At 42.1% G+C, this 24,750-nt stretch overlaps 1 protein-coding gene across 3 annotated transcripts in view; it reads left to right on the top strand.

The window, feature by feature from the left end:
* The window catches only part of LOC131580845 (BEN domain-containing protein 5), an 880,930-nt gene that overhangs the window by 557,336 nt on the left and 298,844 nt on the right, over positions 1 to 24,750 (top strand). For 2 of the 3 annotated variants that reach the window (XM_058842534.1, XM_058842535.1), the window contains exons 5-6: positions 1,470 to 1,683; positions 5,557 to 5,760. The exons of the other annotated variant lie outside the window; for it this stretch is intronic. In XM_058842534.1, coding sequence (XP_058698517.1) covers positions 1,470 to 1,683; positions 5,557 to 5,717 — 375 coding nt within the window. In that variant the 3' untranslated portion in view covers positions 5,718 to 5,760. Of the gene's footprint in view, positions 1 to 1,469; positions 1,684 to 5,556; positions 5,761 to 24,750 lie in introns of those variants that run through there. 3 annotated transcript variants of the gene reach the window in all.

Genomic DNA, 24,750 nt, shown 5'->3' with positions numbered 1-24,750 from the left:
CAGAAAACTAAGGGCAGAGCAGTTAAGGCAGTTTTCTGATGTAGTTTTGCTATGGGATTTTGTTGACAGGATTTTTTTTTAATCATAAGAAGGGCAAAAGTTTTTTTTAAGTTTTAATGTTACAGAAGGAACCCCTATTGGACCAGATCTTATCAAAGCTAGATTTTAGCTATGCAGCAATCCGATAGTTTGGAATGTTGCACTTGTCCAGATTGTCTGAAGGTAAGTGCAGTGAGCTCTGATCAGCAGTTGGGAGGTGTGGGTCACACCTTAGCTCATTTTGATGAGAGCAAGTGTGTGACCCTGTGAGTGAAGTCCATCACCATGTGAACAAAGCTTGCTGTGTGCAGAGGTAGCTCAGGAGGCTGCACTGTACTTAGGAACTGGAGCGTGGACATTCAGGGTACAAAGTACTTGTGGTTCCACACAGGGCCAGCCTATGTGTCCTGGTTGCACTTGTGTCAGACTTGTGCTGGTTACTCGTGGAGTTACCTCTGTGCTGTTGCTTGAAGGTGTCCTGAGTGTCAGGACTATCAGCTCAAATGTGTAGTGGCAGCCTAAGGATGCTGCTGGGATTCCTGTCCTGCATTTGTCCTAAGACTGGAGCACTGGAAATCTTGGGGTAGAGACGTAGGGTGTCCCTGTGGGAGACAGGCAAGCACAGTCAGTGCTGAGCAAGACTAAGAAACAAAACCAGGCTTCTTGAGCATCTTCCTTTTGGAGACTGTCCACTGGCTTCACACTCCATATTATCCTGCTTTACTACTTCAGTGAAATACCTCGACTTCCCATTGTTCAGATAATGGAAAGTTTATGATGTTGCTGCAATGGGTCATTGCTTAACCACAAAACAGTATTCATGTGGTGCATTTACGTTGATCGTACATGATAGACGCACTTTGTGTTAGACCTGGAAGTTTTACAAAGCTTCCAAACTCTCCTGGCTTATATTGAAATCGAAGCTCTCAAAATCCTTTCTCCCTTTCCAGTTACTTTAAACAATCAGCCTGGGTCTTGCCAACAGGTACAAAATACAACTTAGGAAGTAATTTCCTCTCTACTGCCTCTGGAATATGCTTTGGGTAAAGTCTGTTTTAGCTGAAGGGAAGTGTTTCATCTTGCTCCTGAATTAGGCTGGTGCAACTGCTTGGTTTATATGCTGTGCATAATTTTATAATACTGGATGTGTTCACTGTTTCCTTCTTCGATCTGTTTCTGACCACAGCCTTTCAGGAGAGAGGTTATGTGGGGGGGGAAAGTAGAGATTGCTAAAAGGAACTATATTATGTATTGAGGTTGACTTGAACTCCCCGACCCACAAAGTTGGAAAAGTTTCAGAGTTAGGCAAAATGGGTTTGTTCAGCCCTAATTACTGTTATTTTAGTTCCTAATATTAATGTTCCTACAGCACTTGGATACTGTTGTGTGCTACATACCATAGATAAGTTGTTATTATTACTACCTTCTAGGTCCATCTTGGCAGTGGAATTTGGGTAGATGAGGAGAAATGGCACCAGCTGCAAGTTACACAAGGAGATTCAAAGTATACAAAAAATCTAGCGGTTATGATTTGGGGAACAGATGTTCTCAAGAACAGAAGTGTCACAGGAGTTGCAACCAAAAAAAAGAAAGATGCCGTTCCCAAGCCACCTCTCTCACCTCACAAATTAAGCATTGTCAGAGGTAGGTTATTTGAAAACTTTTGCTTCCTGCTTTGGAGTTTAACCATTAATCACCGAGTTGAAAGATGCTTCTTTTCAGCTCATTTAAAATTAACTGATTAAAAACTGTAATTCAGATTGCTATTGCATTGTGAAGTGTATATGTACCCAGGAACAGTAAAACACATTGCAATAGCTGTGCACAGTGCAGGCCTCCACAGCTGAAGAGTTGTACATTGACTTCAGTAAGGTTTGAAAAGATCATCACTTTAGACCACTTGCAGGGCAGGACTCTGAGCCTGGAGAACAACATGTTGTTCTAGAATTCATTTATAACATGCTGATTTTTTAAAGTGCATATATTCCTTTAAACAAGACTGAGAGTAGCTTTACCACGTTCTTTCATCCAGAACATAACCAGCTCTGGCATGAGGCACAGAAACCATTATAGCTGTGACTATAAAAATACGCATACCTTCAAGGGCAAGGAAGAATAGTTTTACCCTTTTAAGTGAAGAAAATGGAAATAATAAAAATTAATTGTTGGACTTGAATTGGAATTTGGACAGGAAGTATAAATTGCTGACCTCATCTGGTAGGGAAAATTGCAATGACGCTTTCAGTAACTGCAAGCCTGAGTCCATGTGTGTATTCAGTAACTGCAAGCCTGAGTCCATGTGTGTAGTACTTTGAGAGAGAGAGGAGGCCTTTTCCTTTATTTAAACTGAATGGTGAATTTCAGTCCCTTTGTATCATCATGCCTGTGTTGCATCATTTCTGTCTCTCTTGGTATTTCAAGCTTCTTTTTGAGTCAGAACTGAGTTGGTTCCTCATGGAATATATACTGAAATTGGGTTTTTAGGTTTTGTGTCCATACTAAATTGCAGTAGGGCTGAAATAAACCTCCCCATTTGGTAGAGCTTCATTATTCTGCATTTCCTGTTCTTAGTTGCTATGTGCTCTTAACTGTGAACTCATTAAGAGGTGTTGTAATCGGCCATGAAAGTACCATGTTTTGGAGTAAGAAATACGATTCCTCTCTGAGTGTGTGCGTGTGTCTGTGTCTGTGTTGTGTGGGGAAAAGTTGGAAACTTATCTCCGTGCTGTCATCTTTCTTAGTTTATAAGAAATGAGTAAAAGACATGGTTTGTTTTTTGGTTTTTTTTTTTTCACTAATCTGCTTCAAGACTATATATGGAAGTGGAAGCTGTTCCATGCAGATTTTCTAGTTCTGTCTGGGGTCTTTAGGTACAATCCTTACACATGTAGCTGAGCAATGATGTACTGGCCACATAAGGAATCCACTCTGTGGCGGTGGCTCCCTGTGTCAGCTCCAGATGGGAAGCAGAAGTGGTTGCCCTGGTGTGCATTTGCAAGCACACAGCAAAAAGGGGTCATTTTCCACTGGCCTGTTGCAATGTGGTTTCCAGTTTCCCTGCTGGAGGCTTTTGCTCCTCAACGCTGCTGGCAAAGTTGCTTCTGTGAGAATTTCCTCTTCTGCTTCTGTCAGGGCCACTGTGTGTTGCTCGAGCCATTTAAATTATAGCTTTCTTCTACCTCCCCTTGTTTTGACTACAGTGAGTTTGGGAGTCTGCTCCAACAGGTACATGATGAGAGGCAGATAGAGCCCTTCCCTTTCTTCCCTTCCATACCTTTACACTCACCAGCAATTCAGCTCTTTCCTATTTCCTTGTTTTTCTATGTTTTCTGTCATACCTCTGCTTCAACCCTCATTTGAATTCTACTATTACATACCCTGGTTTTCCATGTTCCTCTTTTTAGTGTTTCTTTCACTTTGTCTCTGATTCCCCTTTTGTTAGACTCCAGCCTGTACAATCTCCTCATGAACCAATTAAACTGCATGGCCAGTGTTGCAGGTGTCAGGCTGCCTGTATCAGTGGGACTGGGGAGCTCATAACCATGATTTTCCATGTTGTTGTGTCCTTTGCGTCAGTGTTAGCAGGTCTTGCCCCACCAGGGAGAAGAAAGCAAAACAAGAGAAAAAGATGACCAGCAAAGGGACAAATAGATGAAACGTGAGGGAGTTTTCCACAGTCAGTGATTTGGATCAGGCATCACAAAAAGTAGTGAAGCCCCTGGTGTTAGCCTTTGAGGTCTACTTGAATTTTTGGTATTCAGCAGTACGAAGGGGTGTCTGTGTGCTCCTGTAAAGCCAAAAGACAAGGGAGCAGAACCCCCAGATTACTCTTTGAAACCCTAAAGCAGTATCCTTATGCAAGTACTAAACTACTATTTCCGCACCCTCTCAGAGAAATGGAAGAGATGGAGAGGAAAAACTGTGATCAAGGATCTGTCTGATTCATACCAACTTCTAAAATTCCAGCTTTTAAATGAGTTCTGTCAAGTGATTCCTTGCTTGACTTTGTGGCTGAACGACCAACACAGCCTGTCTTTCACTGGGAGTTCACCTTACTGGGTGTATCTGCCTGGGAGTGTTCCTGCCACTGTTGTAGGGCCAGTTTGTGTCCTGCAAACACACTGCCTTTCTTCAGGCTCTCAGCAATGTGCCTCTTCTTAGGTGTTGTATTTCCAATCCTAGTTTACAGATGATCAGCATTTCAGCTATCAGGCTGCATGCTGGTTAATTTCATTTATTTTATATTCAGTACGTCTTACAATATAAAATTCACATTGCTTTAGATGTTCTCATCATTCTGTGGACACAGACTAACTTATTTAAAATAGATTTTTGAGCGACAACATTAGTTCTTAATGTGTCTGATATCTCTACAGCTTCTTAAAAATCCCCACTGTGTAGTATGTAATAAAGAAATGATAAAAAGTATGATGGATGTGCACTGTTATAAACCTTGTTAATGCAAAATAACCTTTTATAAAACTTCTCAGAGGTTTCCAAATGAACTACAAAGCATGCATAGTACTTAATTTTCATAACTTTTTAATATGGTACATTAGAAATGTTGTAAACCACGTTAATTAAGCAATAATCTCTATGTCTTTCTGTATATGAAGCAATAAACAGCTAATGGAATAGATCACTAGGAAAGCAGAAAAAAGTTTGTTTAACCAGTCTGGGAAGCCTACACAACAAAATACATTGATCTGTTTATGAAAATCAAAAAATGCCAAACCTGCCTATCACTAAGGAGTTGTGTGTGTTGCACGACTTCAGATTTCAGTAACCTCTGCAGGATTCTGGCACCAAACTACCAAATCTGGGAAGAAAAATTGTCTCAACTTTAACTGCCCACATTGCTTTTGCAGTTATTGCTATTGCTTGCTTTTTATATTCCAGATAATGTTTATTTCACAAAGTGTATTGTTCAAACATGCAAAGAGATGACGCTTGTCCTGAATAATCTGCCAATAAAAGTGAAATAAGCCCAGGGACAGGGCAGCTGATAAAGACACAGATGTGAATGTATGTGGAAGAGATGTGAAAAATAAAAGATATGAGTTACAGTGTTCTCCTGCTGGTTACTGCTTCTCTTCCTAAGCATTTCCATACCCTCCTGAAGGGGTGAAGGTGGGAGTGACTCACTGTGGATACAGCTCTGGTGGGACACTTCACCTGGGAAGAGACTAAATCTGCTGTGGAGATTCAGATAAATGCAGGAGTCAGGCAGGCAAGACTGACACCATGAAAGGTTGGGTTTAGCCTTGTTTCTGTAGGGAAAGCCTATTAATGTAGTCACAGCATAACTGGAAGTTAGTCATGCCACTGATTCAAGCCTGGTGATGAATCTTGACTTTAACAAGATAGCTGGTGAATCAAGGAAAGCTTCTCTTGTCTTGCAACAATTATACGCAGTATATACTCACTGCTGTCTCTTGAGCAGTTAGCCCAACTCAGGGCTATATTGTTGTCTAAAAATATCCTAATGACTCTTTCTTTTTTCTTTTTTCTCCCCAGAATGTTTGTATGATAGAATAGCACAAGAAACTGTGGATGAAACTGAAATTGCACAGAGACTCTCCAAAGTCAACAAGTACATCTGTGAAAAAATCATGGATATCAATAAATCATGTAAAAATGAAGAAAGGAGGGAAATTGCAAAGTACAATTTGCAATAAATTTTGGATTTTTAATAAAGTCTTAGTGTTTTACTTAAGTGTTGGTTTTTGATTTGTGTGGCATTTTTGCTGATGGGAGAAGACGAATTGAAGCGTTGCTCTCTTCCTATAACTGATTCGTTTTTTGAGCGGTTCTGTCATGGTGTAAACTGCTTTTAACTAATGTAAGATATATTGTAAGTTCACTCACAATGAAAGCTGAAGTTTCCAAGGTTTCTCCAGCGAGATGCAGTTTGTTACCTGCGGTTGTACATGGGCTGTGGTTCTGCGGACACCGACCCATTTGCCCTACGTTGAGTTTTACTGGAGTTAGTGGATCTCAGCTGCAGTAAAACATCTGCTTAGAGGGAAGAACTGTACAAAATTCACTTTGCTATTGAAAGGGGTTTTATTGTATTTTACAAAGTGTTTTTCCTGAAATGAAGTTTCAATCGTTTGTTTTTATAAATCTTTGTTTTGATCTCTAACAGTATATTTGATCAAAAATACACAAAGAACATTTCTCTTTCAAGTATCTTGTAGGTACATCACTATTACCATCACAGTTTAAAAAAAACAAAAACCAAACAATAAACAACAAAGAACCCAAAGCTGTAAGTTGTAAAATCATGACAATTCATTTTAATAAATAAATCTAAAAGCAGTTCTTTTTCAGGCACCAAGACACTTCAGATTTCTGGTTGTGGTATGAAGTTCCTCAGTGTGTCCATACTATTGTTCTTGAATTATTACCTTTTTAGTGTATTTGTACTTTCAAGCAATTTAAAAATTGCCACACTATGGCAAGAGTATGTACAATAGAAAATTTAGTACAATTTTGTTTGGGTCCATAATTTAACAATGGACACTTTTAGCACAAATTTTAATTACAAATAAAAATAATTTTCTACCTTGAAGTTAGACTTGCGATGCAAAGTTTTTAGAAGTAATTTGTCATCTGAACTATATGTTACTGTCTGTAAGTGAAACAAAATAACCTGAAGTCTTTCCATGAAGGGTTTAGAGATAACTTGAGGTCTGGATTGATGAATTTTGAGGGTTTGTTATATTAGTGATCTCGATTAACCTGTTTATTTTAGGCTCACAGATGTGATTTTCTGCCTTTTGGTCTGCCTGTTCCGGAGTGTCAGGATTTGTTTCTTTTCTGCCACTGCAGTTCAGTTTCCTGTAGTTTTGAAAAACTTCCCATTTCTTATCACCTCTCTGTAGTGCCGGTCTACCCTGACATGAAGCCTTTTTCAGTGTCCTGTAAATGTAGATTACTTTGGAAGGAACAGGCTGCTAGGGTGGGCTCTCCATGCCTGGAAGTATTTAAATGATAAAAGGTATAGTTGTGGCACTTGGGGACATGGTTTAGTGCTGGGTGAATGCCTGGACCCGATTATCTTAAAGGTATTTTGCAACCTAAATGATTCCATAATTCTTTAAAGTGCTGTGTGGGTGGAAGAAAAGGAGGAGGGGAGAGGAGGAGGAGGATGTGTGCTGGAGCTGCCGTGCCTCTCTTGGAAGAGATGAGTCAAACAGGTTGTTTCTCCCTGTACATCACCTGTATGTAAATAATGGCTTAACTCATAAGTGTTTGCTTTATGCTTTCTAAAGACCTCTTTCATGGTTGCCTTGCACCAGCCTCATGCTGTGCTGCCAGACAGGAACACCCCACTTTCACCACTGGTGTCCCTGCATTCCTGTCCCTTTCCCTAACCCCACACGTGTGACTGAACAGGTGTGTCAGATCCCACTGATCTCTAGGCTTCATTTCACAACAGCTGCTTCCTGCAGGATGGAGCCAGAGCTTTCGTGGGGAGGGGTGAAAAGAGCAGGAGTGTGTGTTTTCCAGTGTGCCCTAAAGTTTCTTTGAACAGCCTCCCTTGTGTCCTGCTAATATCAAAAGTGTTCTTAGGTAGTGTTTAATGAAGTGCATAAATGTTTATGCTTCCTAATTTGGGATGCTAAATAGCAAATTAGTGTTTAAAATGTCAGTGCGTGTATCCTTTTATTAATTAAAAAGAACAAAATAGAGATAACACTGAAAAATATTTAAACAGCAAGCTCCCCTTTTCCAAGCAGACTTGTGAATGTTGTTTTTTTAAGTGATACTAAGGTAACCCACTATTTTGGGGAAAATGTCAATAATTTCCTCAGTCTTTTATGGCTTTTGTACTAATGTGTTTCCATTGTAACAGATTCTTTAATGGGAAGATCAAGCTGTACTTCTTAGAAGATAAGCCTATTTGAGATAGCATTTTATGAAACCTGGAAAAAGCAGCTTAGAATTTAATTAGAGTTAGGACTCCAAAAATCAGAGGTGTTAATTCCTTCTGCAAAACCAGCATCATCTTTCTAAGGCTTCTGCTTGACTTACTCTTCCCATCAGATGTTAATACTGTGTTTTGCTGAAGAATTTAAATGTTCTCCTTGGGCACAGGATCTTGGAAGGCTTCATAAAGTTTTTCCTGAAGATTTCATCAGCCCAGGTTAGTTTTTATTTGTGTTCAAGAGGGGTATGTGGGTGACACAAAAAAGTTCAGTTCCCTTTGAAATATAGTGTCAATGGGGGCTACGAAATGTGTCCCTTGGACTGGGCAAGTGGCATTTAATGTGTCACTTGAAACTTTCTTGAGTCATGTTAAGGGAATAGGACTTACTAAAGGTAGAGCACCTCTTTATTATATGACAACTTGAACTAAATCTTTGGATACTGGAAATAAGTTTTTTTGCTAATAACAAGCTATTTTTGCACATTGTGGCTTGCAGCATGCTGGGGGCTCTGCAGGGAGTAATGGGTGTGTGAATAACATTTTATACTTGGATTTGGTCATTACTCTTGTCTTTTCCTCCCCATGAGCCAGTATCGAGGTTTTACAATTGTTTCCCAGTGTGTCTGTTTGAAATAGGGAAATAGGCTGCAGTTACATGTTCCAGCAATACCCAAGAAAAATAGGAACTTTAATGGGGTTTGCTTTTCTGCTTTGCGAAACTCTGTATAAATTAACTGTGAGTTTCATTTCATTTCCTACACTGCGGCCAGGGCTGTTCTTGTTGGTACATTAATTCTTCCATAATTGTGCCTGCCTGTACATAGTTTGCTTTGCTCATATTGCATCTGCTGTGAATCCACCATAGGAAACTTTATAGAAAATAGTCCCTACTAACTTTTTCCTGCTCTAGGGTAACTTCATACCTGTACATCATGAAAAACAGGAGAGAGTTTTGACAGAAAATGAAGTAGGTTTTATTACAGGCTGTAATACCCCTCGTTTGTCATTCTAAGGTTTGTGCTGTGCCATTACCTCATACTGTAAACCTGGATTTGTAAGGATCAGAAAGACACAGATTTAAGAGGAAGTGACTGTTTACTCTTTTTTTAATCAAAGCAGGAAGGAGGTATTGCTGTTATATGAATAAGCTGATCTGTTGCCACACATTGCTGGCGTAATTTGTGATATTCATGATCTGATCCATATTAAAGTGCCTCTGGCACACTTGCAAGGAAGCAAGATTAGAGTTAACAAAAAGGGCTTTATTTTCTATTAGTGATTTTATAAGGGATATGAGCTGTTGTGTTAAAGGAAAGAATCCTACCAGGGACTTGAATACCTGAGTCAGGAAATCCAACCACTCAATTAAAAAAAGAAAGCTAGTATTTATTAGAGAGGGAAAAAAATTGTTAGTTTCTGCTGTTCCAGAATAGGTTTGGATTTACTGGTGCTTTATAGAGATGGGAGGGATTTTTTAATGTAGTAAAATAGTAGTGTAAAAGTTGAACTCTAAGCAGGAATTCAAGGTTGCATTGGTTAGCTGTTGTTGGCTGATTGACCTGTCAAAAGCCGGTGCATTCTCCCTGTGGGAAGTCACTTTTTTGTGTACCTTTCCTTTAATGTTGTATCTGAGAGATTACTCTGACAGCTGTTTTGTTGTCTCAAGCAGAGTTTATTGTCCTCTTGGCAGTTTTAACTAGCAATAAATTGAACTTTTTGGGATTTACTGAAATTGTAACAATAATTCTACTTCATACTTCCAGAATCTATAGACTTTTAAAAATTAAAGCTAAGTGCAGGTCATTGCTAAAATGATACAGTCTTGATGCAGAACCTCAGAGAACTGTGTGAATTGGGAACATTGTGTATTAGCTGTAGCTTCACTGTGTATTAGCTCTGTTCATAGTTTTGAGAACACCAAATCTGGCTGGTTTCAGAAGGGGAAAGCAGGGTTGTGTCACTTGGAGCTGTGCTGAGGATTATTTCAATATTCCATCTTTTTGACATGAGAATTCTCTTCTGAAAGAGACAAAGACACAACTTGTGCCTCCTCAGAATGAGGTGGTAGCTTTCTCCATACTCTTGAAAATATTTGTCATTCTGTGCGTGCCTTTAGTCTCGGATTGATGAAGTCATAACATCAATTGCTCAGATTTTATTGGTGTCATTTTTTTCATCATAACAGTGTGGAACTCTGAAGTGATTCATCCAACACTGAGGCAATAAAAGCATTATGAAGTGCAATCATTGCATGTTTCATGCTCAATAGCTAATTTTTAATTTTACCATCTTGGATATTTTTTCATCCCCTCAGGGTTCCTAAATAGGAAAAGAGAATCATTTGGACTTGGAAAACAGGAACAGTGATTCAAGAAATTAATTTATGTGGTTGTTCATCTGTTTTACTTTTGCAATTATTTCTCCTGTTTGTATTTGAACAATAACTTTAATTCCATGCGTCAGATGCCCTCTTGTCCTGCAGTGAAATCATGGTCCTGTGGTTGTGAGATCATTTGTTTACCATAAAGAGGAAAATACCTCACTTATGGCATCAGATGAAGTTGCATTATGCCTGGATCAGATCAAGGGTGAAAGTAAGTCTGGGAGAGGAGGAAGAAGCTGAGCCTAAAGGATTTTTTTTTCTGTGCTGGAAAACTTCTTCCTCCAAAGCAAATTGTTTCCTTCACATTTAGCAGAATATCAACTTTATGTTCCCTGTTTATTGATAGTAAAGCCTTAATGGAAGTAAAGTCTTCATGAATATATATGTTTATTGCATCAGGCTACCTACTGTCATGCTGAATTTTGGTCTTTGGTGATTTGAAATTAAAGAGTCACAGAAAATTTCCTGAACAACCCAAGAGAGGCATAAACTGAGGGTGATTTCACTTTTATTGTAATACAACAATTGCTAGGAGTTCTGCGAAATAGAAGATAAGAAATGATGCGTGTTGGTGCTTGTGTATCCTTTACAGTTGGCCTGAACTTTCATGCCTTTGGAGTGGAGAGGGGTGCAGATTTCATGGGATGGACTGATTGTCAGGGGAATTGTCTGTGAGCACCCTTTGGTGTTCGCCCTGCTGAATGTGAACGATGTCCTGGGACAGCAGCAGGGGGAATGTGCCTTGATAGCTCCATATCACACTGGTACCAGCCCCTTCCAGAGGAGACTCAGATGAAAAAGCTTTTATGGGAGTTTCATATCCTTTATACTCAAATATATCTTCAATGTCAGCCCAAATGTTTATACAAATCTGACTGAATTGTAGTTTAGTTTTAAAAAAAAAATGTACTTTCATGTGTTTCTCATTTTTCTTGTAATTAACTGAGTATCAGTGTTCTGGGAGAAGTCTTTCTCCATGTTTCAGTTGGGGTATTAAGCCACTGATACTTGACAATAGTCCATTTGGACATTTTGGTTTTGTGAGCCAGATGAACTATGATTTTACCTTTCCTTACGGAGTCCTCTGCAGGATTTATGGAAGAACCTTTAGAGAATAATTCTCAAAATGTGTAGGACAGAAGGTGGATGGGTCAAAAAGCATTGCCTCCAAGTTAATGTTCTGTGTTTTCATTTCTTTAAGAGTCTTAGCTTATGAAAAACTAAAACTCTGTAAAGTAGGATTTTGCTTTCTTTTCCTGCACTGTAAATTAAAATTCTTTGACACTCATTGGTTTCTTTGCGTTTGCAAGGACAGTTTCACCTTTCAGGACCAAGTTCTGCTTTTTGCTGTGGATGCTTTCAGGAGTAAGCAATCAAGGGTGTGCCATTTGGGGTTAAACAAGGCTGAAGGTGCTGTTGTAGGATCATCTCTACTTTGGAGGACAATGCAAGGAGCCACTCCCCTTGCTAGGAATGGGAAGGACAACCTTGAGGGTTGGATTCTCTTTAGGTATTGTCCGCTAATACAGCTCATCCAGGAAAGGTTGTTTATTGCCACATTGGTGGATATGTGCAACTTCCACTCTGTGGCTTTCCTGAACTTGCAAAAGTACATGACATTCACTCATCCAGCCTGATGTGGAGGAGTATCCCAAGTCTGATGGCGCAGGAAGGCAAAGAAGAGGTTGTAGAAGGGTCACAGAAGGCCTTTCCCCCTTTCCCACAGATAGTGTGTGCAATTGAGGTGAAGTCAGTAGCCAAACAGCAGAATCCCAAGCAGTTTAACTGGCATTCAAGGTTTCAAACAGTGAAAAGTTTTATTAATTAAAAAAGTCCAATCACTCTTAACATTCCCAGAATTTAACCTTTAAGAAGTGGCAAAATCAGCAGCTAGGGACCTTGATCTAGTGCAGACACACAGCTGTATGTGTATAGGTGTGATGTGCCATTTCTCTGTGTAAATATGTCTGTGCCATGTAAATCCACAATTGATAATGTTCTTGATGGTCCCCAGCTCTGCCTGTTTCCCTGCTCTTCCTTTTTCTGTGCTGTTCCTTCTGCAAATGGGAGTCTGTCCTCTGTGCTTGCCTCCAAGGGACAAGATGGGAGCGTTTCATGATTCCTGCCTTGCAAATTGTCAGCAGGGCTCTCAAGTGAAATACCTGCTTGTAATTCCTGGGGGTGACTGACACAGAACTAGAGCATTTCCTTGGGAGATCTGGTAGTGCTGCTGTCACTCTAAGGCAGACTTTGCCACTCAGGGGCTTCACACAGCAGCATTTTCTTGTTGTTGGTTTGTTTTTTGGGTTTTGTTTTTTCCCTGCCCTGCCAATGCCTAGATTGCAGCAAAGAAAATTTCATTCTCATGTGAAGGTCTTTAAGTGCTAATATGGAATAAGTAAATCTTTCAGCAGTATCATTTAAAAACATTAATTTCTCAGAGGTTCCCCTACTTTTGCTTTCAGTGGCCTGAAAGCTTCCCACCTAATGGCAGTGCCCAGATGAGAGCTGGAAATCACTGGGCACCTTGAGAGATTTATTCTGATCTATGGCTTCAATCTGCCCTCTGTTCCTTCCTTTTTCCAGCTGCTGTGTGAAAAAGCCCCGTGGTGAACTGGGGAAGAAAGAGCCATCTCCAGTTCTATGATCTCAGTGTGGTTCTTGGTGAGGGTGTTTTTAGCTGTGCCCAAAGGTGTGCAGGCTGAGGTGGCTGCAGGGCCATTCCATGAACTGGTGTGGCTCCCTGCAGAACACATCACAAAACTTCACTCAGCTGCTCCCTTGAAAAGAAACCTTGGCTAGACCACAGCAATGCTGTTCAGAAAATCAAGCATTCTTGAGAATCCATCAAAGTGTGAAATCCATCCTTTCCTTGAGTAGTTTATTCCAGTGCTTACTGCTACCCTCACTGCTCAACTTGTGCCTTTTTTCTCTGTGAGTCTGGCTTAACTTATTCCTGGTTCCTGATTTGCCTGTCTTAATATCTTCCCCCAGTATTTCTGCAGCTCATGAACATCCCAATGGACTGAGTGCTTTCACTCTCCTACCACCACAGATTTTCTAGGTCATGACTGACTCATTTTTGTAATACTTTTATGCCTACCCAAACTCCTTTTAGTTTTATGGAAATACATTCTATAGGAGTGTTTGGTTTAGTTGAATATAGTGATTGATACAATCTGGTGGTTTAGGACACATGTCACTTGGTATTAGAATGTGATATACAATAGTAATTTCATTTTGTGGGCCAACCTTGATTTAATTTTGTAGAAATAAACCCCTGATATTATTTGATTCTTAACCAATTGATGTCCCAGTGTATTTCCCTTTTTACTCTGTTACTAAGTTTAACTCTGATTCTGTTCCACTCACGTGCCAGTGAGGAGACAGAGCACGTTCTTCCTGCTTTCCCAGCTGCTCATTCCTGTTCTCACAGCTGGGCCAGGCAGGTGGGTGACGGGGCCCAACTGGGCTGTGAAGGGCAGCAGTGAACAGAGTTTCACAGAAAATAGGACACTGAAGTAATGGAACTCAGAAGAAATGGAAGCCAGAGCCTTTTTACTCATGTAGAATGTGTCTTCAGGACACTTGAAGGGTTTCCTTGGTTGAAGATGCCTTTGAATTGCCAAAGAATGGTGAGGAGATATCACCATTATGTTGTGACACATTCCCAGAACTGGATAGGGTATCCTTAGGGAGAAACTTCTACTTCTGGGGGAATTACTTCGCTCTGGAGCCTCCAGCCAAGTCCCATCAGACCTGACAGAAGAGCTTGCTGTGCATCAGCCCTTGCTGATTAATTTATCTGCTATGATAAATTAAAGGTTGCTTTGGGTAGGACACATTTTGTTTGACCATTCCTGCTAAATGATCGACATCCTCTCTTAACCTCAGAGATGAGATGAGGAACTACCAACTTTCTCCACTGAGGTGGTTTAATGAAAATTGTCCTTTGCCAGAATTTTGAAGGTCAAAACCAGCTTAAATATGTAAACAGATATTCTATCAAGGTAAAGTGAAAAAAAACTTACAATTAATCTTCTCTAAGAAGTTGCTTCCTTCCTTTGAGAATTTTGAATAGTGCTAGACAAGGTTCTTCTAAATTTCCTTCATCATCTCTCTGAAGATTCCCTGTTAATTAACTTAGTCATTTATAAATGTTATGAAATCCTGTTATTGACTTATTTCTATTTGTAAAGACACCGGGAAATTTGTGTACTGCACCCTTTGAAAAGTAATTAATGTTTCACTCCTAAATGCCTATTGATATTTTTATGCTTCCTATTGATTTGAAATTAATATCTCTGTCAATTTAAAGCTCACATGCTGGTTTGTCCAGCTTCCAAAGAATGGACAGGACATCACTGCTGAACTGATCTAGTTAAAATGATGACCTTCATCTGATGACCTCAAGAAAAAAATACTGGCAAAGTTCTGCCTGGTCTTGGCTTCTTCCCTCTCTGGGCTGGTGGAAGGTGGCCCTTTCCCACGTGATTTGGGAGGGGTTGGGTAGGTTTTAACTAACTGGTGGCTTAATGATGGGAGGAGTAAGATCAGAGCAGTTTAAGTGCGTGTTGTAATTCCAAGGGCAGAACCCAGCTGATGCCCTTACCCCAGTGCTGCAGGATTATTAAACACTCTGGGCAAGGCCTTGGTGGTGTTTTGCAGGGTTATGGGTGGTGCAGAAGTTGCTCTCGAGGTCTCCTTGCTTACCTGACTAATCTGATCTCCTGTTCTGGAGCTCAGGTAGAACCTGTACCTGAGAGGTTTCACCTTTGTGGCGCAAGATGTTGCTGGATTTTCACCCTCCGTGCGTGAGAGAATTGCTTCTCATCAATAGCTGAGCTGTGGTGAGCTCCAGAGAGCCCCACTGGCTGCACTCCCGAGGGAGCTCAGCTGCAGACTTTGCTAAATGCTCTCAGGGTGGCACTTTGTGTGCAGCCCCTCTCGCCCACTGCTCAGGGAACCTGCATGGCATTCTCTTCCTTGAGTGAGGACTGACTACACAGGCGCCTCCTCAGAAGTTTGGGATCTTTTACTGCTGGGTAACAAACTCTGTTCTGGTCTGGGAAACCAACTTTAGCAGAGATATTTTTAGCAGGGGGATGGTTTGTTGGCCAGTATTGTCTCTGCATGTGAGAATCACCTATTTGTACTGTCAGGTACCCCAAATGTAATTATTGGAAGAATCAGATATGGTATGATTAAAGGGATTCATATTTGTTATTCAAGTGTTTTCTCTGTATTAAATACTTCAGCAAAATTTCAGTAACTGGTGACCTCTTTTGAGAAGTGACTCATTGCATTTTAAAGGCTTTCTAACCAAGTCATCCCTTCTTGTCAGGGACATGGAAGATGAATAGATCATTCCTGCCTGCGAATTCCAGTCTCAGGGGAAGTCCCTTTTCACTGCCTGTGGTGATGCTCAGCTGCATCACCGCTTTTAATTGCCTGCAGGCTCCTGCAGGACTGCCTGTGTCCCCTCTGGCATGACCTACATCCTTGCAGAGCCAGGAATCCCTCGGCACTGGTTAGTGGAGCCTGAGCACAGGACAGAAAGTCCTGTTGTTGCTAATCCCTCACTGACTCCCAGTGCTGGAAGCTATGTGACAATCTCTCGTTTGCCTAAATTCATCTGGCATTATTTTGCCTGTAGAAGGACACAACTGTATTTTCTGTATTAAAGATGAGGGTAGGAAATGTGGGTGGTGTCTTGAGCATTGGATACTGGGTGTGTTATACTGAAACCCAGGGAAGGATGTATTAAAGAGAGCACAGCACCTTATCAAACCAGGACCTCCTACATCATGATATAAATGTGTTTCTTTTCTTGAAAGAGGGAATAAATAGTGAAATAATCATTCCAGCTGTACCCTGAATTGCCTTGCTGCAGGTCACATCAAACTGTATGAATGTGTCAAACAGCTCAGTTTAATTTGGAAGGCTTGGGCTGGTGGAGGAATAAGATAATGATATTTCAGGTGAGTTAAACATTGCAGTCTGCTATGGAAAGGAAGAATTTATAAGGGGGTCTTGCTCATTTTGGAAAGTTCTCCAAGAGTATCTGTTCCACTACTCTGTAGCACTGGAAGTGTCTGGACCTGCTGCTGAACTTGTAACACAGGATTGAAGTTGAAGTCTCAATGTGCCACAGGTTCATCTGCTCAAATTCTGCTTTTTCTACACAAACGGCAGATAAACTGGGAATATTGTTCTCCAGGACTTGATTATTTTGTCTCCCCCCACTGAGTGAATTCACTCATGAGCAGCAGTCTATTTATTTGTTCTTGAGCAAATGTTGCTGCCAAGTTTGAGCAGCTTTTTTTTTTTTTTCCTGTCTTTGAAGAGTTTATGAGAGATCGTATCCACTTTACCTTTGCTAGCCTGACCTGTCTTTTAAATTTTTCTTGGGAGATACACTCGCCAATTCATCTGCTGTTATCCTACTCAGTGTCTCCTGCACTTGCCTGGTCTTTCTCCATCAGTGATGCTTTTGTGCTGAGTTTTATCTTGGGTGGTAACAGTACATTTTACAGAGACATTATCTTTCCAGAAATGCCTTTCTCTGGAAATATCTTCATGGCTTTGTCATGCTGAGGGCTCATAATTCAGCTGCAGTCAATTGCTCTGCTGAGGTTGTTATCCTTCCTTTGAGTTAATGTATACCAGACTTCCTATCACTGTAGAAACTTGCTGTCAAACTTAATCTCACCTCCATTTTTCCACTTCTGAAAGTCATCTGGAGGGATCTCTACTTCCCATCTGATATTTCTCTGTAGCCACATCAAACTGACGTTGCCTCCTAGTATTGTGCCATTAGTTTGTCTCTCTAGAGTGTGTCTTTAACCACTGAATGAAAACTGCCTTTGCTTTTATGTAGATTTGTACCCATTCTAAAACTGTTTGTAAACATTTAATGAAGTCTCAAATTGCACCAAATTGGAGCAAGTAGTTTTCCTTCCAGTAAATGACTGATAGTTCTCAGAAACAGTTCAGCATCGCACCTTGAGTCAGAAATGAGCACTGATGACACAATCCCAAGTCCTCTGTTCTAAAAGTCAAACAACACTGTATGCTCTTTATCAGGAAACCATCCACAGGCTTTTATAAGATAGGGAATGTCAGTGCAGACTTGAGGCTGGGCTCTGGAAAGCCATTTGAAAGATAAATTTAATGAGAACTGAATTTTCAAGGTTCTTGGGTAGCTTCAGTGATGCTTAGATATTTTAGTCACTGATATTTTGATGGCTCTGATTTCTGGGGTGCTGTACCTGCGCTTCCCCATGGTAATGTTGCAGTATCAGACTGAGCTTCACCATTGTTTTTCTTTATGTATTTATTAAACATGAATAGCTCAGGTGAGCTGATGGAACGTAATGCCACACTCACCTGTGTTTGCTGTTTCAGTGGCACTTGCCTTGAGGACTTGTGGTAAAATTAATTTTGAACTTTCTAACTCTCGAGCCGCATGCGTAATATCCCTGAAAAAAACCACCCTGAATGTCCACGCTGCTCCCTGATGCCCCCAATTCTAACTGCTGTTGTTGTTGTGTTTATTGTGCAGATTAATCTCGAATCGTGGAGTGATTGTGAGCTTAAGCAATAATGTGGAGTGAAATCTCCTCAGTAACCGAGTTAGAAGGGAGTGCATTCCTGAGAAAGTGAAGGCTAAGCTTTCCATCCGGCTGTGGGACATGGCACCTCCCTTGGAGCTGGGATTAGTCTAATTCCCTCTGCTGCCTCAGCACCACCGTGCCTTGCTTCACTTCCCCGGGATCCCAAACACCCCACACCTTCCCACAGAAGTTGCCACTTTGGGATTTGCGCACAGTTTGACCTGCCCATCCTCTGCAGCCGCCCTCCTGCCCCTGAGCCAGGGGAGGAAGCTCCAGCTGAAAGCTTCTTAACTTAAAAAAAAAAAATAAACAACCCACCAAATAACTTGGGAAAATTACCTTTTGTTGTTTGTTTTGGATACAGGGTAAGACAATACCAGTTGTGTATAAAGGTTGAGAAGAGCATTTAGCCCCAGATAGGATAATCTTTTGATGACAAAGGTTCAATTTTGCAATTAAATTGCTGCAGTTTAGCAAATAATAGCTTTGTGTTTGTGTGTGAGAGCAATTGCTCTACAGTGGCTGCAAACCTAAACCTGCTCCTGGTGAGGCAAAAGAAGTCAAACTACTTCAGGGTTTTGCTGTGCAAGTGCACAAAAGGGGGGTCACTTTGGCTCCCATATGGCCAGAGCAGGAGTCTGAGTGCTGCTGTGGATGAGCTGGATGCCAAGGTATAGAGAGAATTGTCTTGCAGGGTTTCCACTGGCAAAAAGTGAGGCTTTTTTCCTCATTTCCCACTGTTCCACTTGCAGCTAGAAAAACCCCAAATTAGCTTTGTTTGTGGGAATCACACACCTCTGCTGGTTTGCAGGTCCTTGGGCAACAAAAGTCTAGACAAGAGGGTGCATCTTTTGTTTTTATAACGCTCTGGATCACATTCCAAAGGCGCAATCGAATCCTGAAGCCCCAGTGTGAGGACCTTGTTGTGTGCATTGATCTGTGCATGCTCTCCGTGGCTCTGCTGCCTCCCTGACCAGCCCTCGGTGTGGGACGAGGTGCAGAGAGGCTCTGAATTCCTATTAGAGGCAATGGGAACCTTTCCAGTGGGTCACAAACCAAGCCTACAGGGAAGGAATCTGCCCTCTGCACAGTAGCAGCCCTATTGCTCAAGCTCAGGGCGGATACAGCGGGTGCGAGGTGGCCTTGAGAGGAAGTTTTTTCGGTGAGATGTCCCAGTATGGGGTGTTTGCATAGCTGGGCATTGTAAAGAGGATTTCTCAGGAGCAGCTTTTAATCTTCGCCCAGGTGGAGTTGTGCAAACACCGTTCTGACATCAGTCACGCTGAGGACACGTGTACACAGGGTAGCAGTCACTCCTTAAATATGGGAATCATAAATATGTGTTGACAGAGAAATATATTGAAGCAGTTTCCAGTGCGTGCTGTAATAAGTAAACCAGCCATTGTGTTCCACAGAGCTGCATGCTTTAAATGCCTAACAGTGGAGAACAACCCAAAGTGAATCACAGTAATAGAAAAGAAAGTGTTTACATCTCTCAAAATGCTCTGTACAATAATCCTTCCTTCTTTATAAATTTGATTTTGGCAAATTTGAATCCAAATGAGATGAAGTTTGAAACACAGGCTTGCATGGTAAGGTACAGCTCGGTGTGTAATCTTTTGCAGGTGGCTGGTATTCGTTTATTGTTTGTATTTCCATTTTGCTTAGCAACCCCTGTCCTGGACCAGGACCCTGCTGCTGCGAGGGCTCTGCTAACATCGATGGAATGGATGGCTGCTGTTTTGTAGTGAAGCCAAAACTAAACTAATGGCTTCTCATTCTGTCCCCTCCCAATGAGAAATGATGAGGGCCAGCTGATATTTAGCGATGGGATTATAACTCTTGAATTACTGAATCAACAAAATATCTGGGGGCCCTGTCAGGCTCCAGTGGGTGTAGTTTTCCCAGGTTTTGTGTCCTGATGGCCAAAGCAGGGAGCACAGGCTCTGAGTGTGGAGTGCTGCTCCCTGGATAACCATTTCCTGACAGAGCCGCTCAGGCGAGCAAATAACCGCTCGTGATTTGTGCGTCCCTGCAATTAAAGAGGAGCAGCCTACCCCACATTGCTGAGCACTTACTAATAGCTCCTCTGCCAGTGGCACAGCACCTGGATCCCTCAGACAGCCAGTGCACACCACGCTCCCTGCTCGGGAACTTACGTAAGTCGACATTTGCGGAGCTGTACCCGAGTCCTCGTCTAACCTCTGAAGCAGAGATGTCCTGATGTGTCAAGGGTTTGTGGGAAGCAGTAATATCTCCATTTGAGAGCTGGAAAGTTGGAAAAGGTAGACTAACTTTTAGTCTCAAAGTCCTTTCATCAGCAAATTCCACGGAGCTGTGCCTGAGCACTTTGGAGTAGGGATTGCTGCTGCAGCGCAGAGGAGCCACTGGTCATTGGCAGCTTGTGTTTGACAGTCATGGCCAAATTCTTAAATAGTGACACTCATACCTGTGCTTCAAACCCTCCCCTTGCCCTGCAGCAGCCCTGCCTTGGGACAGGGTGCAGTGCAGTCCCCCTTTAGACAGGAAATCTGATTGTCTGACACTGGAAGGAGGTTTGAGCTCCAAACTAGTGAAAACTAAAACTTGGATGGTATTTAAATACCCCAGGGGGGGTTCTCTGGAGCTGTTTCTGGCGCTGTACTAGGGTGTGTTTGGCTCAGAAGTGGTGAGGATAATATTCTGCTCTGTGACAGTGCCCAGATGCCAGCCAGGTCCAGGCCATGGCCCAGGCTCTGCACAGCTGTCTCGGGATGTTGGTGGTTTGCATGTGGTGGTGGTTTTTAATAGCAGAGCCTTGTGCCCAGAGGTCACACAGGGGAACCACGTGAAAGGCCTTTGCATGGAGAGGTTAGAAACAGCTTATGTTAATTCTGGACTCCAGCCAAAGCTACCCAGCTGTTTAGCTGAGACTGGGAGCTGACAGACCAAAAAAAGGGCGCACACAATTAAAATGTCACTCTCTGGAGAGACAGAGAGGGAGAAAGGGGCAGCCATCAACAGAACCAAAGTGATGCAGACCTGACTGCAGGAAATGGTTTGGGAGGAATGGCCCAAGTGTGAACACTGTGGGCATGTGCTCAGTTTCCCCTCAGGTGCCCTGGGAGATGAGACAAATCTCCCTGTGATGTCCTGGTGGCTGCTGGGGTGCTCGCAGTAGCAAAGGACACCCTAAGCTTTGGTTGCTGGAGTTGTGTGGCTGCAGTGTCGCTAATTGAACTTTCCATTGGTGACTAAGGATGACAAATACCTCCTGTGGAATTCACCTTTGTTGCAGGGAAGCAGTAGCAAGCAAAACATTTTTTAAAATGTTTTTGCAATGTTGGTTCCCAAAGCCGTGAGGTTCCATATTTCATTTCTCCAGATATGGTGCTGATTGACTCGTCTGTGACTGACATTTTGTACACAGCCCTTCTGAATTTCTAAACAGTGTCCTGTTCACAGGTCAATTATTGCTCTGCAAATGCCAAATATTTGGACTCTGAATGCAATGGCCCATGCTTCTAGTTTGAGTCTTCTCCAACATTATTCTCCCTTCCTCCTTTCTGCCCACAGAACTCACATTGCAGCGTGGGAGCACGTTTCGGTGTGTACTTCCCCTCTCAGTGCTTTGACAAGTTGAGCAAACTTGCTGAGCAAAATCTCTAGCCAAATACAAAGAAATTCATCTTCAAACTTTCCCAGCAGAAAGATGGAAACTGATGAAATATCCATCTGGATCAGCCTCCTCTGTCAATAGATGGTTCTGCTGAGAGCTTTCCAGTGCCCGGCTCCTTCAGCAGTTTTTATCACAGCAGCTGTGACAAAAGCGCTGTCCTCAAAAAATGACATCTTCTCAACCTTGACATCATTGCCAGTGGTTGAAAATCCAAACCATCTGTTTTTCTGAGTTTGTCTGACTTTGTTCTACCTGACATGACACTGACAGTGTTATGTTTGGCTGGAATGCAAATGAAATGGTGTCATGTGCAAGCCAGTCCAAGAGGTCAAAGGAAGGAAAGTTTAATATCAGTTTAGGGGGAAAAAAACCCAACAAACATCATTTCATTTCTATCTTTATAGCCCTCCAAATCATCCATGATAGTGATGTAAACCAGCAGACATCAATTTTATCCCTAATAAAAAGAAGCATAGGTTGTCAAAAGTAATTTGCCTTTAAAGGATCCTGAAGTGTGAAAATATAAGTACTTTACACAGGAATAGAGACAAACAAAAGGTAGGAAATATTTTTCATAGATGCCTGATGAAGTCTGGTTCTTTGTGACCTCATCAGATTTTTTTTAATGAGAAAAGAAGGGTAATTTCAAGCTCCAAATCCAGCTTAGCTGTGAAATGTGGAAAAAAAAAATGTTGTATCTATCTTTCTAAATGAAGGGGGGAAATCATCTTCCTTGAAAATAATCTAAAAGTGATGCTTATTCTGTGCTTGTCTGCTCACTGCTCACAAAACCCTTTCAGAAAAGAACTTGCCTTCCTTTCACCAGGGGCCTGGAAACAGAGAAGTTGTGTGGCAAAGGTTTCTTAAACTCATTGCCTTGGTTGCTTCCAGAGCTATGAATCCTATTCCTCCTTTCCAATGTAGTTTCCTGTCCATTTGAAAAATCTGTTCTATTATATGTATGACTCTTCTAACCTACCTGAAATGCTAAGTTAAAGCAAAATTCTGTTTGTTGCCAGTTTGGTTTTGGGTTTGTTGTTTTTTGGGTTTTTTTAGTAGTATTTTCTTTATTATTAGAAATTAAAGCATTAGCCCCAGGTTTAAAGATTTTTTTCCCCCAACAAACTTCCATTCTGTCCAAAGCTTTCCCCTATTCTAAGACACAAAATAAAAAAAAAAAAAAAAAAAAAATAATCCCCATGAACCTTCAGTTACTGCAATTTGTGAAGATTTCTGTTTTTCTGCATGTCTGGAGTTGCCAGAATCAGGAATTTCTGCCTTTGTACGTCCAAGAGCAAATGACAGGAGTCAGGAGCTGATCACTCTAATGCCATCCGACAGTGGGTGTGAGAATTTTACAGCACTGGAATCACTGAACTATTCAAAGTTGCTGCACCAGTTTGGAGCTTACAGAGCCAGAAGAGACTGGTGGGAGCTGGGACATGCCTCCCAAAGAGGGGAGATGTGCCCAGCTTTGCCCCTCTGGGCCCGGCACCTCACGGCTGCGCCGGGATCCGGAGCAGGGAGGGAGCAGAGGAGGAAGGGAGCTGTGCTCTGGCTGCTCTGTGGCTGCCAGCCTCTCCCTGCTGCTGGCCACATCTTTCAGGGTGGTGGTTTTCACTCTGCTGCTGTGAGTTGGTGCAGGTTTTCGGCTGTGGGACTGGACATGGCTTTCCTCCACACTGTGCTGGCTCTGGGGTCACCTTTCCCAGACATCACCTCTGCCCCGCACAGCTCTGTAGGAGCTCTGCTGTCCCCTCATGTGCTGCTTGGAAAACACAGTAACGTGCTTTGCACATGTAGAGAAAAACTTTTTTTGCCTTTCATTCCCTGTGTGTCCTTTGGATATTAATAGCTGACAGATTTCCACATCTTCTCATTTTTTATCTGCTTTGTATATGCCATTTGTTATCTCTTTTGTATATGACATCAGCATAAGGCTTTTGTTGTACAAATTTTTAATAAAAGAAAGCCAAAATATTTGAAAGCTAAAGCGGATATTACTTTTCCCATGGAGTACACAACCTTCTTTTGATAGCCCAGGCCTTTGATAAAGTGTGTTGTAAGTCAGGCACTGTATTCAGAAAGTATTTACGTGTTTAGTGGTAAGTCTGGTTTTTTTTGTAACAGATGAGCATTTTACTCTGAGAGACAGTTATAATTAATAGTGAGATACAGTTCTAATTACAGATAGTGCTGACACTTGGCATTCAGCCTTTGATTCAGGCTGAGCTCCTGGGTTTGGAGCCTGGCTTCCTTTGTCAGAAGGGCTGGGGGCAGATGGGGCATGGGCAGTGTGAAGGTGTGGCTGTGGGGTGGAGCACTGTGACAGAAGGGAACCCCATCCTTTATCCCGTGGGCTGGGGGCTGAGGAAACACCTCCTGCCAGAGGCCAGGAAGGGACAGGGTTCACTGGGATCAAAGCCCTCAGTCCAGCAGTGCCAGCCCGAGCACCAGCACCATCCTCAGGGGTCTCCTGAGAGTTTGGAGAGGCTTTGAAAGCGGGGACAGGACGCTGGTGTTTGATGCTGTGGGGAAGGGCAAGCCCAGCCGGCGGTGGCTGAGCGCTGAGCTCCGGCCAACCCCAACTTCTCACTGTGATGTTTGTCTCAGAGGCCCTGGGCTAGAACATTGCTGTGCCATTTCACCTCCTGGCCCGCAGCCCATCGCGATGCCGGTGCCACCCTTGCATAACTGAGCCTTGTTATGAATGACTGGAGAAAGTGCCATTACAGATCTGCTGCTGCCGGGGGCACTCCCCAAAACAACACCCTGTGTCTAAAAAAAAACCAGGAACTGCATGAACTCGCAGAGCCCTCGGTGTGCTGATGTTATAGCAGGATTTGGTGCTGCACATGACCCACTTACAGCCTGGGAATGTTTTCAGTTTTGCATTTTTTCACCTAGAGATCCTCGCTTTCCCCTGCGCAGTCCATTTTTAAAAAGGAAAGAAAATAAAACGGCACAAAAAGAAGGCTTCTCTATAGCTGTGGCATATGTCCTTGCATAAATCCCTCTGTCATTATGATTTTTACATTGGTCTGCTCTTGTGTGTCTTCGTTACTTCACCTTTCTCTGGGTTATTCTCAGTTCTCAGATTCCCTGCCCTTAGCTGCTG

The sequence above is a fragment of the Poecile atricapillus genome, chromosome 7 (assembly GCF_030490865.1).
Source record: "Poecile atricapillus isolate bPoeAtr1 chromosome 7, bPoeAtr1.hap1, whole genome shotgun sequence".
In the NCBI taxonomy this organism is placed as follows: domain Eukaryota; kingdom Metazoa; phylum Chordata; class Aves; order Passeriformes; family Paridae; genus Poecile; species Poecile atricapillus.
This window is presented reverse-complemented; position numbering and strand designations above follow the sequence as displayed.